The following is a 16,473-nucleotide window of genomic DNA, read 5'->3' on the forward strand; positions in this document are numbered from 1 at the left end:
TCTCATATGGAACCTCCACTTGAATGGGTTTACGGCTACTGTAATCCTTTGACCATGGCTTCCATTCCTTATTCAACTGGATTCCATCTCTGAGAAATTCTTCAAGAAGCTTTAAATACTCAGTGTTTTCATGTCTAAAAATGTCTGCCTATTGCTTTTAAACATGTCTGATATAATATTTTTGGATCTCAATTTCTTCTCCTCAGAACTTTGTAGCTATTGCTCTGTCAGATTCTTTTCTCTTATTGAGGACTTGTTCTGCTTGCTGGATTCCTGATTGTTTTACTTATCCTTAAACTTTAATAATAATTCAACCAGGATCTGTCTCAGTATTGATCATCCTGTGTAAATTTTTCCTGGAGCAAGGTATGTCCTATCAACCTACAGATTTCTTCCCTCATGTTAAAAGGGAAAAAAGGTGTTTTTTTTTTTTTTTTTTTTTTTTAATTATGAGTATCATTTTCTTTCCCTTACTAGGTTCTCCACCTAGGAAACACATGTGCTTATGACATGTTGGATGATATTAATTTGCCCTCCGTATTTATCCACCTCTTTCTAATTGCTTTGATCTCTCTGTCCTTTTCTTCTGCCTTTACTCTGATCATCTCAAGACCTTTCTTCCAGAACAAAGGTCTGACTTTCAGCCACATCTATCTTATCCCTTGTTCCTTCTCCCTTTATACACAGAATTTAAAATGTGGCCCTGGGGGCAAAGGAATGTCCAGTCTCGCTTTATCTGATAAGGTTGTCTTATTTTGTTTCTAAATACTTCATTATTAATTTGAAGTTCTTAAGTGCACAGCATTCATGGGGCATGTTCTTTGTTTTTCGTCTTCTTACACACAAGGGTTTTTGTTTTTGGAACAGTGCATTGCTTGAGTCTTCCTTTGCAGGAGTGTGCTTTCCTGGTTCATGGCATCCTTTACCCTCCTGCTCAGGTAGACTATGAGCAGCCTTACACAGACTCTCTCTGTGGTACAGAATAGGGGTTGGGAGTGGGGGTGCGGTTTCCTTGCTCATCTCCACCTTGCCTGGTATGCATTTATCTACAGATGGAGGACTGGATATGGCTTTCTATATAATTCTCTACAGCCTAAGGAAACAAGAGAAATGGAGCGAGTCAGGGGAAAACTCAACTGGGGCTGTGATCCTTAGCCTTGGCTCCACCAGTCAGCCATGTAACCAGTTCTGAGGGCTCTGGCTCAGCACTTTGCAAAGTGGCACCTATAACTATCCTTACCACAGGATGGCATAATGAGGATTCCTAAGTCAACTGATCACCACATCACCACTTGCACTTGCATTTTCCCAAATCAGGGGGAATCATGAGAAATCCTAGGACTGTACTAACCTTTCTTTCTTCAACACTGCTTCTTTGACAGTAGAAGCAGGAATTAGGAGGCCAAGCTGTGCAAGATTCTTCTCATTCCTTCCTTGAATAACACTCTTCCAAGTTTATGGCAGTGGCTGCATCCTTTCCTTCTTTATGTTCAGGGTGCATTTTTAGCCCTTTCTTAAAAAAACTATCTTCGTATATTTGCTAGACAGCAGAGGAGAGTGATCTGATTCCTCTCCATTATCTTCGCCAAGAAATGCATTTTACAGTGATTTTAAACATGGCTGAATAATTTCAAACTTTTTACCATCTTAAAACCTAAACAATAAACATACTTTTTAAAATAGGAAATCAGGTTCTTTATAAAATTGCTAAAACGAGGACTCAAGAAAGGTGATTTACTAAAGACAGTTATTATATTTCAAGATACTTTAGATTAAGAGCGAGAATGGGGAAAAAAACACAGGGCGGGGAGGCGCGGAATTGAGTAAAAGACCGCAGAGACAGTAAGGACACTGGAGAGAATGAGTATCTGACATGGATGAGACCAACATTAGCTGACAAAATACCCACTATCCTTTGCAGACAATGCCTTGTTATCCTCATTTTTACAGGTAGAAATCTAAGGTCTGAGGAGTCTAAATCACTGACTAGCAACCCTGGCTGTGAATAAGAAAGACCTGGGCCTAATCCCCGAGACTAATTTAATTATTCTGAGATAAGATTGGGTATCAAGTTCTTAAGTCTCCCCAGGTGCTCCTAATATGTAGGGTGAATTGAGAACACCAGCTTATACAATGTGAGCAAGGCCCCAGGAGCTGACCAGGATTCAAATCTAGGTCTATTGGACTGCCCTCTGTACAGCATTAACTCTGAATTCTGGAAACAATGTTTTAAGAGTTTATAAACTATTATTGAAAACTACTCCAAAAGGTCAACAAATATAAAAGCACTCAAAATACAACTGTAAATGACCAATCACAATAAGACTATTAAGACTAAATATAACACTGAATTGAAAGTAATAAAATAAATGACACACGTGTGGAGTTTCCATATACTCCCCAAGTTCAGTCTTGGGTGAAAACACGAAAGAGAACCTGTTACCTGTCAGCACCCGGGTGAAACTCTGAAAGTAGGGAAGGCCTCCTGCGAAGCTGCTGCTGCTGCTGCTGCTGCAAGAGCTGTGACGCCTGACTGACTTCAAGATGAGAAGAACGGTAATCAGGGACTGCAAATTCCTGGTAGTAAAATAGTCACACAGTAATTATTAACCAACAAGCAAAAAGCATCATGCAGCCAAACCAAGGGCAAATGTACAAAGACAGTTACAGTCCAATAAGCATGGGAAGAAGCAGCAATGGTGATTTCAATGCTTCACTGACCTAATTCTCTTCCCATAACCTAACCACAATTAATCAACATTAATTGTGTATCACTCAAAAGAATTCAAAATGAAATTTCGTGTTCAACCTGTGTTTGATTTATTCTTCTAATAACGAATCACAGTAACTCCTAATCTGTATTATTTACTTAATAGGATCTCAAACCCATGTGTGCAATATGAAATCCTAAAAAGTATTCCTATCTTAAATTTAAAATGGATAAGCTGGAAGGGTCAGAGAAGCCATCTAGTTAAATCCATGCATAGTCACAAGTGAAGAAACAGAGGTCCAGAGATCAGCATGCTAGTTTAGAGTAACAGTTTCCCTCATTCTAGGTGGGTGTTTTTATGTTTATCTTCCTATTTTTTGAATGACACATGTAAAGGGCAAATACAAGCAAAGACAGCACTGAGGAATTTTCTCAGAACACAGTAGAGCACAAAGATATAGGAATTACAGAAGAAAAGTTAGAAATCTCAGCTACAGTGAAAGGCTCTAACATTCAATATCCATCCACAGGTGAGAGGCAATATTCTAAGAAATAAAAAAGCAGCATTTCTCAGAAGTTAGAAAGGACTCAGTCCTCTCCTCAGGTTTCAAAGGGCCTAAGAGAAAAGTTGAGCATACTTTAAACATTAAACCAGAATGTTTTAAAATTAAAATTAAATTTAAAATTAAAATCAGAATTTTAGAAAACCAATGATAGAAAACTATCAGTCATAAGACAGAAAAACTTGGTTTCGTACAAAGTAAGAAGGATCATAATTGAAAAAAGACTTCTCATCAGCAACACTGAATAGAACGAAACAGACAAATACATATTCCAAGTTCAGAGGAAAACAAATCTGGAACCAAATCACCAAGGGAGTTAGAGAATGATTTCCTGAAATATGAATTTGGGTTCCCTTAAGTGCTTGGCTGAATTCCAACCTGTAATGCATAAGGAGAGCACAGTCCTGTCTTTAAAAGGCTGGACCAAGAACAACTTCCGAAGAAAGAACTATTGGAATGATAAAACAAGCAATTCCCAGAGCTCCCGTAGGGCCAGTGAGAGTGAAAGTCACTCAGTCCTGTCCGACTCTTTGCAACCCCATGGACTGTAGCCTGCCAGGCTCCTCTGTCCATGGAATTCTCCAGGCCAGAATACTGAAGTGTGTAGCTGTCCCCTTCTCCAGGGGATCTTCCCAACCCAGGGATCGAACCAAGGTCTCCTAGATTGCAGGTGGATTCTTTACCAACTGAGCCACCAGGGAAGTCCTACACATGGCCAGAACTCATTCAAATTTCCTCCAGCCAGAGACAAGAAACCTCACTGAATACAGAAGACATTTAGTAGATACCCCAGAAGAGAAAAGTTCAGAAGTGGAGAATAGGGTTTTCCTGGTGGCTCAGTGGCAAGGAAACCACCTGCCAATATGTAGGAGACATGAGTTCGATCCCTGGTCTGGGAAGATCCCACATGCCCCAGAGCAACTGAAGCCCAGGTACCACAACTACTGAGCCTGTGCTCGAGAGTCTGGGAACCACAACTACTGAGACCTCATGCCCTAGAGCCCATGCTCCATAACAAAGAACACTGCAATGAAAAGCCTGTGCACCACCACTAAAAGTAGCTCCCACCTGCCACAACTAGAGGAAAGTCCATGCAGCATCAAAGACCCAGCAGAGCCCAAAACAAACAGATAAAATTAGTTTTAGTTTTTTTAAAAAAAGAAAATACAGGGAGAGGGAACATTTCCCAAGCTAACACTCCTAACAGGCTGAATGCTGTCCTCTTAGGATCAGAAACCAGGCAAGAACGTCCACTCTCACCTTCTACTCAACATGGGACTTGGGGGGCTGGCGGGGGGGTGGGGTGGGGGGGGGGTGCTTCTAGCCAGTGCAATAAGTAAGGAGGAGAACAGACACCTCGTGTGGAAACAGAAAAGCAAAGCTGTCTTTATTCTCAGGTTACAGTATCATCTACACAGTTAATCCTGGGGCATTCATAAAAAAGCAGGAAGTAACAAGTAATTTTGCAGGATACAAGATTAACATACATAGCAGCAGTGAACTGAAGACTGAAATTTAAAAAGCAGTACCAGTTACAACCCAACAAAAATACTAAATATTTAGGAATAAATGTGACAAAAGAGGTTCATGATCTGTACACTGAAAACTAAGTGACTGGATATATACACAAATTGTGGTATATCCATATCCAGCAATAAAAAGAAATTACCAAGATGTGCCCAACACAGATATATTTCAAAAATATGAGACAGAAAAGAAGCCACTGACAAAAGCGTTCATATGAAATTCAAGACAAAGGGAATCTGTCTGATGGGAAGCAGATGGGTATCCTGGGAGCTGAGGTCTGTAGGAGGTGGGGGAGGGGGCCTGAGCTGGACAGGGAAAAAGGGAACTTCCTGGGGTGGCAGAAATGCTCTCTCTCTCCATTTTGGTGGTAGTCTTATAGGTGTATGAAGCTGTCAAAATGTACACATACAATGAAATGTTATTATATATAAACTAAACCCAAAGTTGATTTAAAAACAGCAGCAGCAACAATAAGCTAGGAAATCAGTAATAAGATGAACAGCATTGAGGCAGTAAGGACACACAACCCAAAGTCAACACCTAACCACGGTTAAGAACCCCAGCGAAGAGTAGAGAGTGACTTCCTCAACCAAAAAGGGCATCTGCAAAAAACGTGAAACTAATGACCATTTCATCTCTTCCCATCTCTTTTTTCAAAGCTTACACCCATGGCCCTGGCCTGCTCCAAGCTGGTAATTTCATCTTTTTCACAAGGTAAAACAATCACACAAACTCATCTTCCTACCATCAAATCTCTCAAGAAGGTAGAAGTTCTTTAATAGGTCACAAATAATACCAGTAGCTACATGAACACACATATAGAAAATCTAAGCTCAAGACCTGGCTCTCACTCAAGACACCAAGTCTTCCATACAGCTTAATGCTCAACCAGAACCTGGCACATTTACATAGGTCTTAACTTAGAAACTCTAGGTCATTGACATTCTATCAACAACTCCTACCATCAGAAGCAGAGACATGGCCAACTCCTGGAATCTGGTATAAAGCCACACTAAGAAGATAAATATAATTAATCCTTAACCTTTGAGAACGGTTCCTGCCATTAAATATATACACACACACACATATATATAATTGTGTTTGGTTTCTGATCAACAAATGTATTATATAGGAAAAGTAGAGAGAAACATAGAATACATGTGCAATTTGCAAAATGTCTGTTCCTTACCTGCTGGTGGCGGGTGCTGGGAAAGGTGTACTGAACAGAGTGGGGAGGATACCGACTTTGTTCTGTGCTGAATGCTCCTTGATTGGGAGGATAACCTGAACTTGACATTATCAGTAAGGATGTCCTCACCAGGTTGTGAGATCAAGTGCAACAAACATTCATGCTTCTAGGAAATCACCTGTACAGGATGGGGAAAAAACAGAAATGATAAGAACTAACTCACCAAGAGTGCTTCTAATAACTTAAAACCATAGCTGCATAAACAAAACCACTATTATCAGTAAAAGCTTTCTCCCGTATATCAATACTTACTCAATATAACAGAAGTTACAAGGGCTTTAAAACCAGCAATGGGTCTTTTCCTCTATACTGAGAAGAAGGTTCTTTAACATATCACAAATAAAACCAGTAGCTACATAAAGTGAACACATAAAATCTTAGCTCAGGAGCCAGCACACAGCAGCAGCTCAGTAAATACCTTTCTTTCAATAATTATCTGAGACACAAATATTAAACATTACAAAAACAAAAATCTATGGCTGTAAAACTGTAAAAAGTCAATTATTAAAAGGATTCAGGAATAGTTATAAGGTTAAGTGTTTGTGCAGAGGAAATATTGTCTTTATTCAATAATTCGGCCCCAGAATGACAGCCTAAGAAGACACTAGGGATAGAAAAGCTTTCAAGGAAGAAAAACGAGAGCCTATCACTTCAAGAAAACTACTGCCCCCTTTTTTTTAAATTAGAGTTTCAAAAAAACCTGTATCCGCCACCATTAGCCTGACAGCTTCCCCACATTTAAAGACTTTTCCAGCAAGACTGGTGGTGATATTAACAAATGTTGAGGTTTTGATATTACACAATGAAATTTAAAGATCTGCATAACTCAATGAATCAATATTTTCCAAATGACCAATATAGAATTATAAGATTATGCATAAATAAAACATTTTAAGTCAAAACATTTTACCACAATAAGTTTCAAGACAAACCAATAAATGTTTAATGTGACAGAATATGAAAGGTTTACTGATATGGCTGCAAATTCCACACAGTAATTAACCTTCAAAACCTTACCACTTGTCTGGTTTGGGTATGATATCAAAGAATATCCACAGTTATCTTAAAAGGCTATTAAAATACCCTTCCCCTTTCCAACTATATATCTATATGAGGCTAGCTTTTTTTCATAAGCTTCCATCAAAACAACGTATCACAGGACTAAAACACAGAAGAAATGAGAATCAAGCAATCTTCTTTTCAGATACTGAAGAAGTCTGCAAAAATGTAAAACAATGTCACTCTTCTCAAACTTTGCTTTATTTTGGAAAATACATTACATTAACATTTGGGCTTATATTATTTTTAAATAAATATCTTTTGAATTTCCCCATTTTAATAGCTAATATGGTAAATATCAACATATATAATCCACATAAGCAAAAGCTCTTTGGAGTCCCAAGTAATCTTTATGGGTATAAAAGGAGTCTTGAGACCAGCAAGTGTGATGGTCGCTGGCCTAGAGAATTAGGTCGTCTCCAGACAGACTGACAGCCACAGAGGTGGGTCGCGCCAGGTCCCTGACTCCTCCTAGAGGCCCTGGCCCTGTCAAAGTGTGGCTTCAACCCAATGTTTGTGTCAAGTGAACCACTCTATGGGGCAGGGTTGTATCAATCAGATTCCCCTCCAGGTATCTGAACTGAGGAGGTCAGTTATTGCCAAGTGGTCAGAGTGGGAGTGAAGATGAGTCAAAGGACATGTCAGAGCAGTTAGAGAGGAGTGGAGGACGTCAGCCTAGACACGGGCCAGAACAGGATGCAAAGAGCAGGGGTGCCCCCGAGACACACCAGGAACTGCCTCCGACACTGTGCTCCAGAATCAGCTCGCAGGAGGAGGTACTGTGCTTCTTTCCTTCTCCCCGGATTCCTGTTCAACTGCCTACGTAGTCTCACAGTGAGTCCTCTTTGCTTAATACAGGTGGAATAAGTGTTTACATCTTAATATCACAAGATCTCAACTTAAGTCCCCAAATAACTACACAAACCTTGGAATACTCTAAATGTAAGGTCCATCAACTGATGAGGAACTGATAGATAAAATCGGGTATATTCACAAAAGGGATTATTATTCTGCCATGAAAAAAAAACAAAGCGTGATACACGCTATAGCTTGAACAAATTCTGAAACATAATGTTAAGTATAAGACACCAATCATAAATGACTGTGATTCCTTTCATACGAAAGTCCAGAACAGCCAAATCTATAGTGACAGAAAGTAGATTAGTGGCTGCTTAGATATACTGATATATATATATAAGAAAATAAGAAAAAATGATCACAACAGAAATATAAAACATGAAAACATGATAGAATTATGGGATTAACAAAAGAAATAAAATTAATGAAGGCAATCTGAATACAGATAAGAAAAGTAAAAAACAAATTGGCAAAATATTTAAAAAAATAATGCCTAGTGTTGGTGAGGGTTTGGAGGAAAAGGTAGTTTCACAACATGACTGTTGTGTTGGTAAATTGGGTACAGACTGCTTTCTAAAGAAGAATAGCAATTTGTGCAGTATCAGCCCTGAAAATATGCACATTCTCTACCACAGCAACTCGGCTTCTAGGAATTCTTTTGGTTATTCAATAGACATATCCAAGATGAATGCTTGAGGCAGTTTCTCAAGAAGCTGCCCTAAATATACAAGAGCTTAGAAATTTGTTTTGTAAGATGTTTAACTAATGAGGGACTTCCCTGGTGGTCCAGTGGTTAAGAATTCTCCTTGCAATGCAGGAGAAACAGGTTCAATCCCTAGTCAGGAAACTAAGATCCTACATGCCTCAGGGCTACTAAGCCCACCTGCTGCAACTGCAGAGAGAGCACGCCACAACCAAGACCGGACACAGTCAAAAATAAGTATTTTTTAAAGTTTAGCTAATGAAAAATTTTACTTACAACGTGACACAAAAAAGTTCTTATAAATGAGAACATTTTGTTTTATAAAAGTATAATTTGCATACACCACTACCACTTGATTTTTCATGTATGTCTATCATATCTTCACAAGAATTTAAGGTTAAAGGCAGAAACATCATGTACATATTCAGCAAACATCTACTGAGCTGTATACTCTGTACGTCAACACTGCTCTAAATGCGGGCACAGAACGGGACCAAGACAGGCATCTTATTTTGAGGAGACACAGACATGAAGTAACCACAAGCACTATGATAAAGTGTTATAAATAAGACAGGATTGGAGAAGGGGAAGGGAGACATGCCTGGCAGGTAAAAAGCCAGGATGACCACATGCCGCAATTTTCTGAAACACCCAATTTACAACTACTGTCCCCGTGCAGTTATTAACCATGTTCCATTTCCCTCTCAAGACTGTTCCAGTTTGGGTAACACATTATATTCTAAGATGACTTTTGAGCCCAAGCCTTGAAAAGACAAGAGCATTCAGTGGAGAGAAACTAGAGAAACCCTGAGGCGAAATGAGGAGGCAGAGGAAGAGTGAGGGAGAAGGTGACTGAGGCCATGGGGTTCTGCTGGCCATGTGTGTGACCTGCATGGTACAAATATTTTCTTTTGGCCTTCCCAACTCATTCCATCTTTCCAAAGACCTTTTCTACTCCAAATTTTAAAAATATTCTACTATATTCCCTTCTTACCCTTTCTTAAAGCTTTTAAAAATACATTCATGCTCCTTAATCATCAGAATGGGTCAGAAGATGGCAAGAGCCAGCTGATTGCTTCCTGCCTGCTCCCGCCAAGGTCCAAGGCACGAAAGTTAGAAAATCTAAGAATTGGGAGGTTTTCAGGTTTACCCAACTAACACTGATTTTTACAGATAAGGAATCTGAAAGCACAGAGAAATTTTAAAATTTCTCTATATCATAATCATCAATGGCAAAAATGGGAGAAGCTAGTGTTTCCTGTGACGCTGTGCTGCTTTCTCACAGGGAGTGAGCTACTCTGAGGAGCTGAGATAGATAAGACCACCCTCAAGACCACCTGGGCAGCGCTCTCCTCGGATACACCTGCACTTGCCAGTGGAAGGGGAAAAGCCAGCCAGGGACAGGGGAGGTTGTTTTGGTTTTGTTTTGGGGAATATATATTATATGCATGATCTCAGAGTTTCTCAAAGTACCACAGAATACAGAAGGGAAAATCTTCTCACCCCTGTCCCCAGCCTCTACTCAGTTCTCTTCCCAGAAGGCAACCAAAGTTGGTAGTTTCCGAAGTCTCCTTTAAGAATGCCTACACACACACTTTGCCCCCTACATAAATGGGACCGTGGTGGATATGTAACTGTCCAATATCTTGCTCTTATTACATAAGATCTTAACACATCTTGACAATCATTTTCATGAGTTCATAAAGACCTTCATTCTTTCTATTGCTGTAATGCATTTCACTGTATGAATGTTCACAAATATTTTATGTTTTCCAAGTAATTCTGATCTGCACCCCTGCTTATGAGATCTGAGGTCTCTGAGCTCTCCTTCCAACTCAGACATCCCAAGTAAATAAAGCTATAAATGGAATGGAGACGCAAAAGGAAAGATCTTAGCTCAAGGTCATCCAAACTTTTTTCCAACAATGGCTTACATGACGAGAAATCTATGCTGTATGGTGTTGTTTTGAAGTTGTTTTGTTTTTATTTCCAGCAATGGTGAGTCCTGAGTACAACACATACTCAGATGTATGTAAAATAATTGGTCCGTGTTTCCCTTTTATCATAACCAATCCTTCATGACATCCTATTTTTCTGATGTGGTTTTAGTGAAGTTTAACTTGAAATACTTTAAAGATCAAGTCAGTTACTATCGACCCAACACAGGTGGGTAACAGAACACCAGCAAAGCTAGAGATCAGCCCTTACCGGATACAAACTTACGGGTCAACGGGCCCCACCTCTGGTCACAATAATTGCAATTTGCAGCCTACTCTGAGCTGACCTCCTTCCTCAAAACTGATCCATGAGATGTACAGCAATAGTTCAGACCTTTTTGTTTTTTAACCAGCACTGTCTCCTCAAAACCTTACATGGAAGCCAAACGTATAAAATACCCAAAGAAGAAATACTCAGATTCGGAGAGAACAGGGAAACTAGGTCTCTGTTCAGCCTCCTCATCCCCGTCCCGCCTCTGACCCTCACTCCAGTCCTGGCTCACCAAGACACCTTCCATAGAACACTGACAGTTTGCAAACAAATGAAATAAAAGAATCTGGCTGAAGGGGAAGGGAAAACCTTAAATGGCAGTTTCCAATTTTAAGCTCAGTTCCTAGCTTCAAAACTCTAACTCAGTTACATGCTTAATTCATGGACTGTAAAAATTCTGTGAAATGTTTAAGAAACCTGGTCAAGGTTTTATGTGCAACTCCCTCATATCAATACATTTAATTGTATTTTAGGGTGAAAATAAAACTAGATGTCATTGTGTAAGTGACAGAAGCACATTTTATCTGAATTTTAGAGAGAAACTTAGAACTAGCCTCCAATATTTCACAAACAGGTAATAAAATACAGTAAAATGAAGTCAGTCTATTAAATTTCCTTTGAATCTTCCCATACTAATGTAATAAAGACACACACTCACAAACACAAAAACTGACTCAACAGGAAACTGATCTTGCAAAATAAGATTTCAAATGCAACCCTAAAAAAAAAAAAAAAATTCCTTCTCCCCAGGAACTCCTGGCTTTTGGCCTACAATCTTTGCATAACCAAAACGTACTTGGATAGGTTTTCAAGGTGGCCTAGGCTATCTTGGAAAAAGTGCTAAAAATATACCTCGCTGTGGCAGGACTGCAGAGGCCTCTTCAGATGAGCAAGAATGACTTCACCAAGGGTCACAACAGAGGTGAAGTCCGTATTTCACCAAAGCAGATAAAGGACCCTATAACGTACACAATTCAATTTTCTTTTAAAGGATCAAATAACACTTTCTGATACAAAAGTGTGGCAGGGGGAATGACCTCTATGACACCACAGACGCCGATTCTAAACTGAGGTAAATCAGGTATCACTGATTCTCACAAAGCAGCTCAGCTCAGCCCAACTCCAAATGCACATTAGGCAAGGAGAGGCTAAGACGGCCCCCTGGGGTACCCAACTACCTCTGAGAAAGCCCATCTGAGCCTATCTCTGGTCCAGCCTCCAGGAGAGAAGATAGCTAGAAACCATCCCAGTGAGCTCTGTCATTGGTTCCCAACCAAACAGGATTTCTCCTGTAAAATAATCTAGAACATTCTTCCTTCTAGAGAAAGAAGCTACTCTAGGGGAATGCCATTAACATGGTGTTTTATTTTTGGCCTCTCTGACATAATGACATCTCACCTGAAGACAGATGAAGGGGAGCTAAAGCAAAAGACCTTTTAGTTTAGACTACCCTATGCCCAATAAAGTAGGGCACTGAGACGAATGCATTAATATGGGCATAATCATTTCATTAATCTTAAGATTCCAGATGTTCAATAGATAATTCTGAAATGAAAACACCACCACTACTCTATCCCTACCAAGGCGAGAAGGGAGAAGGTTCCCCAGACAGTGAGCGGCAGGAGACAGCACTGGGGAGCTGAGGACTCTGCCATGTGGCTGCACTGTACTGACCTAATTCTCTAAATTGACAACATTCACTCCTGCCGTGAAAATTAATATATTTCAAAGTCAAAATGGACAACATTTGCAACCCTCTCCTCCATTAACACAAAGAACAGAGGTTTGAGATCAGATGCTTTCACTTTAGCTGCTTGACCAGGATTAATCAAGACGACACTCTGAAGGGGAGTAATAAGGTGGCCACTTACCAAGTCTCTGTTGCATCGCAGGCAGAGCACTAGCAGTGGCGAGCATGCGCTCACCTAAACCACAAGCTCCACGATTCTCCTGAGTGAAGCTCTGACGAGGCTGAGGAGCTTCCCCGAGACAGTTTCCTATCTCAGGGTGATCTTAAAGATCACGTATTTTGCTGCCTCCCACTGAGAGAGGCTGTAAAGGTTAGGAAGCAACACAAAACAGGGCTAACGAACAACTTCTAAGGTAGATACTAAAAGAAAGTAGGGTAAATGAGAAACTGACTTAAATGTACTGCTGCTGCTAAGTCGCTTCAGTCATGTCCAACTCTGTGCGACCCCACAGACAGCAGCCCACCAGGCTCCCCCGTCCCTGGGATTCTCCAGGCAAGAACACTGGAGTGGGTTGCCATTTCCTTCTCCAATGCATGAAAGTGAAAAGTGAAAGCGAAGTTGCTCAGTCATATCCGACTCTTAGCGACCCCATGGACTGCAGCCCACCAGGCTCCTCCGTCCACGGGATTTTCCAGGCAGGAGTACTGCAGAGGGTTGCCACTGCCTTCTCCGTAAATGTACTGAATTCTATACCAAAAAAAATGCAAACAAAAAATAAACAAAACCAGAGACCTGTGAAGGTAGCGGCCATCTCTTCTTCTCCCACATGGCTCCCCACCTAACAGTTCTTTCTTAGCTCTCAACACACCCACTCCAACAGCAAGTCCTACCCTTCCTTCATGCCCCCACCCACAGCCTCCCAAGATCCTCCAGCCCCACTACCCCCAGTCTCATCCTAACCAGACTTCCCACTTCAACACTTTCTCCACTCAAAAAGCCAAATGTCAAAAAAAAAAAAAAAAAAGCTAAATTTAGTCTTTTAAACCATCATTCAGAACATGTCACTCTCCTGCTCAAGACTCCTTGGGGGCTGCCATTCACTACAGACAGAACCGGAACTCCTCACAGTGGCCCAGGAGCCCCCGCTGACTGGCCTCTTCCTCCCTGACTGCTCAGGAGGCCGAAACTCGAGCTTCCCCCCAGCCTCTCACTGGTGCCAGGCCCAGTCTTGCCTCAGCCCTTTGTCCTTCTGTACTCTCGGCCTGGAATGCTCTTCCTGGCTCGCCATGGGGCCTAGGACTCCTCAAACTTAGGTCTCAGTTTCAAATGCCATCTTCTCAGAAAGGCCTATCCCAGCCACCCTCCAGTTACCCTTTTGTTCCTTTATAGGCTAATCATAATCTGAAATGCATTCGTTTGTTCTACTTCCCCCACTAGAATATAAACTCTCTGCTTGATTCCTTACTACATTTGTTGGACAAAAGAAGTAAGAAATGTGCAAACTTATTTGAAGGAAAATTTGAAAATCTACTGAAGAACATAAGTCATTTGAATAACAGGATAGGAGTTATTCCTATGACTCCTATAACAGGAAGTACACAAGGTGTCAACTTTCCTAAAATTAGCCCATGAATTCAATACTGCCAATCACTATTCATAAAAACCTCAGCAAGATTTCTTTTTGAACTTCACAGAATGATTCTAAAGTTCATCCAGAAGAATACACAGACCAGAATTGTCAAAGTCTGGAAAAAAAAAGAGCAATGAACAGATGACTAACCCTATCAGTATAAAAACTATAAACTAGTAATTTAAAGAATATCATAACATATAACAAGAGACCAAAAAAAAGTTCTAAGTATATTTAGCAAATGATAAAAGGCACAAATCTAGTAACTGAGGCAAAGGCTGGATTATTCACCAAATGGTGCGAACACAACTGGTTATTTCAGGGAAAAAACATACACACCTCCTATCCCCCCCAGAATATACATCTACCTCATTTCCTATACTAGAAATAAATGCCAGATGGAGCCCAAAAATTCAGTTGTTGTTTTTTTTTTAAAAAAAGGAAAAGAAAACTGAAGAGAAAAAGAAACCTTTAAAAATTAAAATCTGAGGACTTCTTTGTTTTAAAAATGCATAAAGGTATCCAGTCAAGTCTTCCTCTCACTCACATGCCTCTGTCACTTAGCTCTCCTTCCTACAACAACCAACAATACTAGTGTCCTGGGTTTTCTTTCATAAACATTCTATGATATAAAAGCAAATGTGTATCCATTAGTTTTCCTCTTTAAAACAAGCAGTGGCACACTAGACTTAATACTTCTCACTTTGCTTCTTCAGTTTAATAGACGGATGAATATTTTAAATCTTAGAGTGAGGAAGGTCTAAGTAGAGCATGAAACCCAGAAGTCGTATACAGACCAGTGATGAAGACACTTGCCTTGTCCAGTCTCTATGTTAAATATCATTTACATTATCTCCATTTCATTCTACAAACAAGGAAATTAAGGCTTACAGAGGTTAAGTAATGTGCCCAAGGTCACAGAACCAGCACAATCCCAGCTGGTTATACCTGACTACAGAATACTACAGATAATACTACAGAATACTGCAGATAATAATACTTACTATACAATACTGCAGTGGGCTATACCTGATGACAGAATACTACAGTTAACAATACTATAGAATACTACAGATAATAATACTTACTACATAATACTGCAGCTGACTATACCTGACTACAGAATACTACAGAAGGATGGGTGGGGGATAGGAGGTGTGCACAAATATGTAAAACGTAAACACCCTAATACCTAAAGAACCGAAAAACACCAATAATCCAACCAAAAAATAATTAAGAATAAAGGCAGATAATTTCTAAAAGAAATACAACTCCCTCCATTTAAAAAATGTTCAACAACAATAGTGATTGATAAAAGGCCAATTAGAATCACTTTTTTCCCCACTTCTTAAATTGACAAAATATTTTAAAGAGTAATTTTCAGTGCTGGTCAGGGTCTGAAAGTGAAAGTGAAGTCGCTCAGTCGTGTCCAACTCTTTGCGACCCCGTGGACTGTAGCCTACCAGGCTTCTCCGTCCATGGGATTTTCCAGGCAAGAATACTGGAGTGGGTTTCCTTCTCCAGGAGATCTTCCCGACCCAGGGATTGAACCCAGGTCTCCCACATTGCAGGCAGATTCTTTACCATCTCAATCACAAGGGAAACCCACCTGTCTTCTTTCATAAGTGGAATACTATGTAGCTATTAATGACCAAAGTAGCTCTAAAAACACCAACTAGGAACAGCAGAAGAGCATATTAAGGTCTCATAATATAGAACACTACATAACACATGGGGAAAAAACCTGAAAGAATACACAACACTTAGCAAATTACATCTAGGAAGTGATGCTTTCACTTTCTTTATATCTTAAAACTTCCATGTTGAACTTCTGTAAAAATAATGTATTGCTTATAATAAACAGAAAAGACTTCAAAATAACATATCCTCCTTCACTCATTAAAATGGTTCTGTGTAAATAGAGTGTAACTTCTCCTTCTACCCCTCCCCTCCTGCTCAGTTTATGCCCCACCCCATTCACACACATAGACACACACCATTAATGGACTACACACTCCCTACTTCTGGCATATTTACACTGTGCGTATTTTAGGCTGTAACTCCTAGAAAGCACAAGCTTTGGTTTCATTTCAAATACATAAAAGTCATTGTTATTCGAAGCTCAATTAAAAGAACTTAATCAAAAGTAATACAAAATTAAATGTCTTTGAACAAAAGTTCAAAGTCATGACGATTACTACTTAGAACAAAAATT

The 16,473-nt window shown here is 39.9% G+C and overlaps 1 protein-coding gene across 23 annotated transcripts in view; it reads right to left on the reverse strand.

The window, feature by feature from the left end:
* The window catches only part of NCOR1 (nuclear receptor corepressor 1), a 115,222-nt gene that overhangs the window by 92,697 nt on the left and 6,052 nt on the right, over positions 1–16,473 (reverse strand). For all 23 annotated transcript variants that reach the window (XM_025278962.3, XM_044939185.2, XM_025278959.3 and 20 more), the window contains 2 exons: positions 5,990–6,167; positions 2,444–2,577 (listed from right to left, as the gene is read on the reverse strand). In XM_025278962.3, coding sequence (XP_025134747.2) covers positions 2,444–2,577; positions 5,990–6,097 — 242 coding nt within the window. In that variant the 5' untranslated portion in view covers positions 6,098–6,167. The remainder of the gene's footprint in view (positions 1–2,443; positions 2,578–5,989; positions 6,168–16,473) is intronic.

Source organism: Bubalus bubalis, chromosome 3, assembly GCF_019923935.1.
Source record: "Bubalus bubalis isolate 160015118507 breed Murrah chromosome 3, NDDB_SH_1, whole genome shotgun sequence".
NCBI lineage: Eukaryota > Metazoa > Chordata > Mammalia > Artiodactyla > Bovidae > Bubalus > Bubalus bubalis.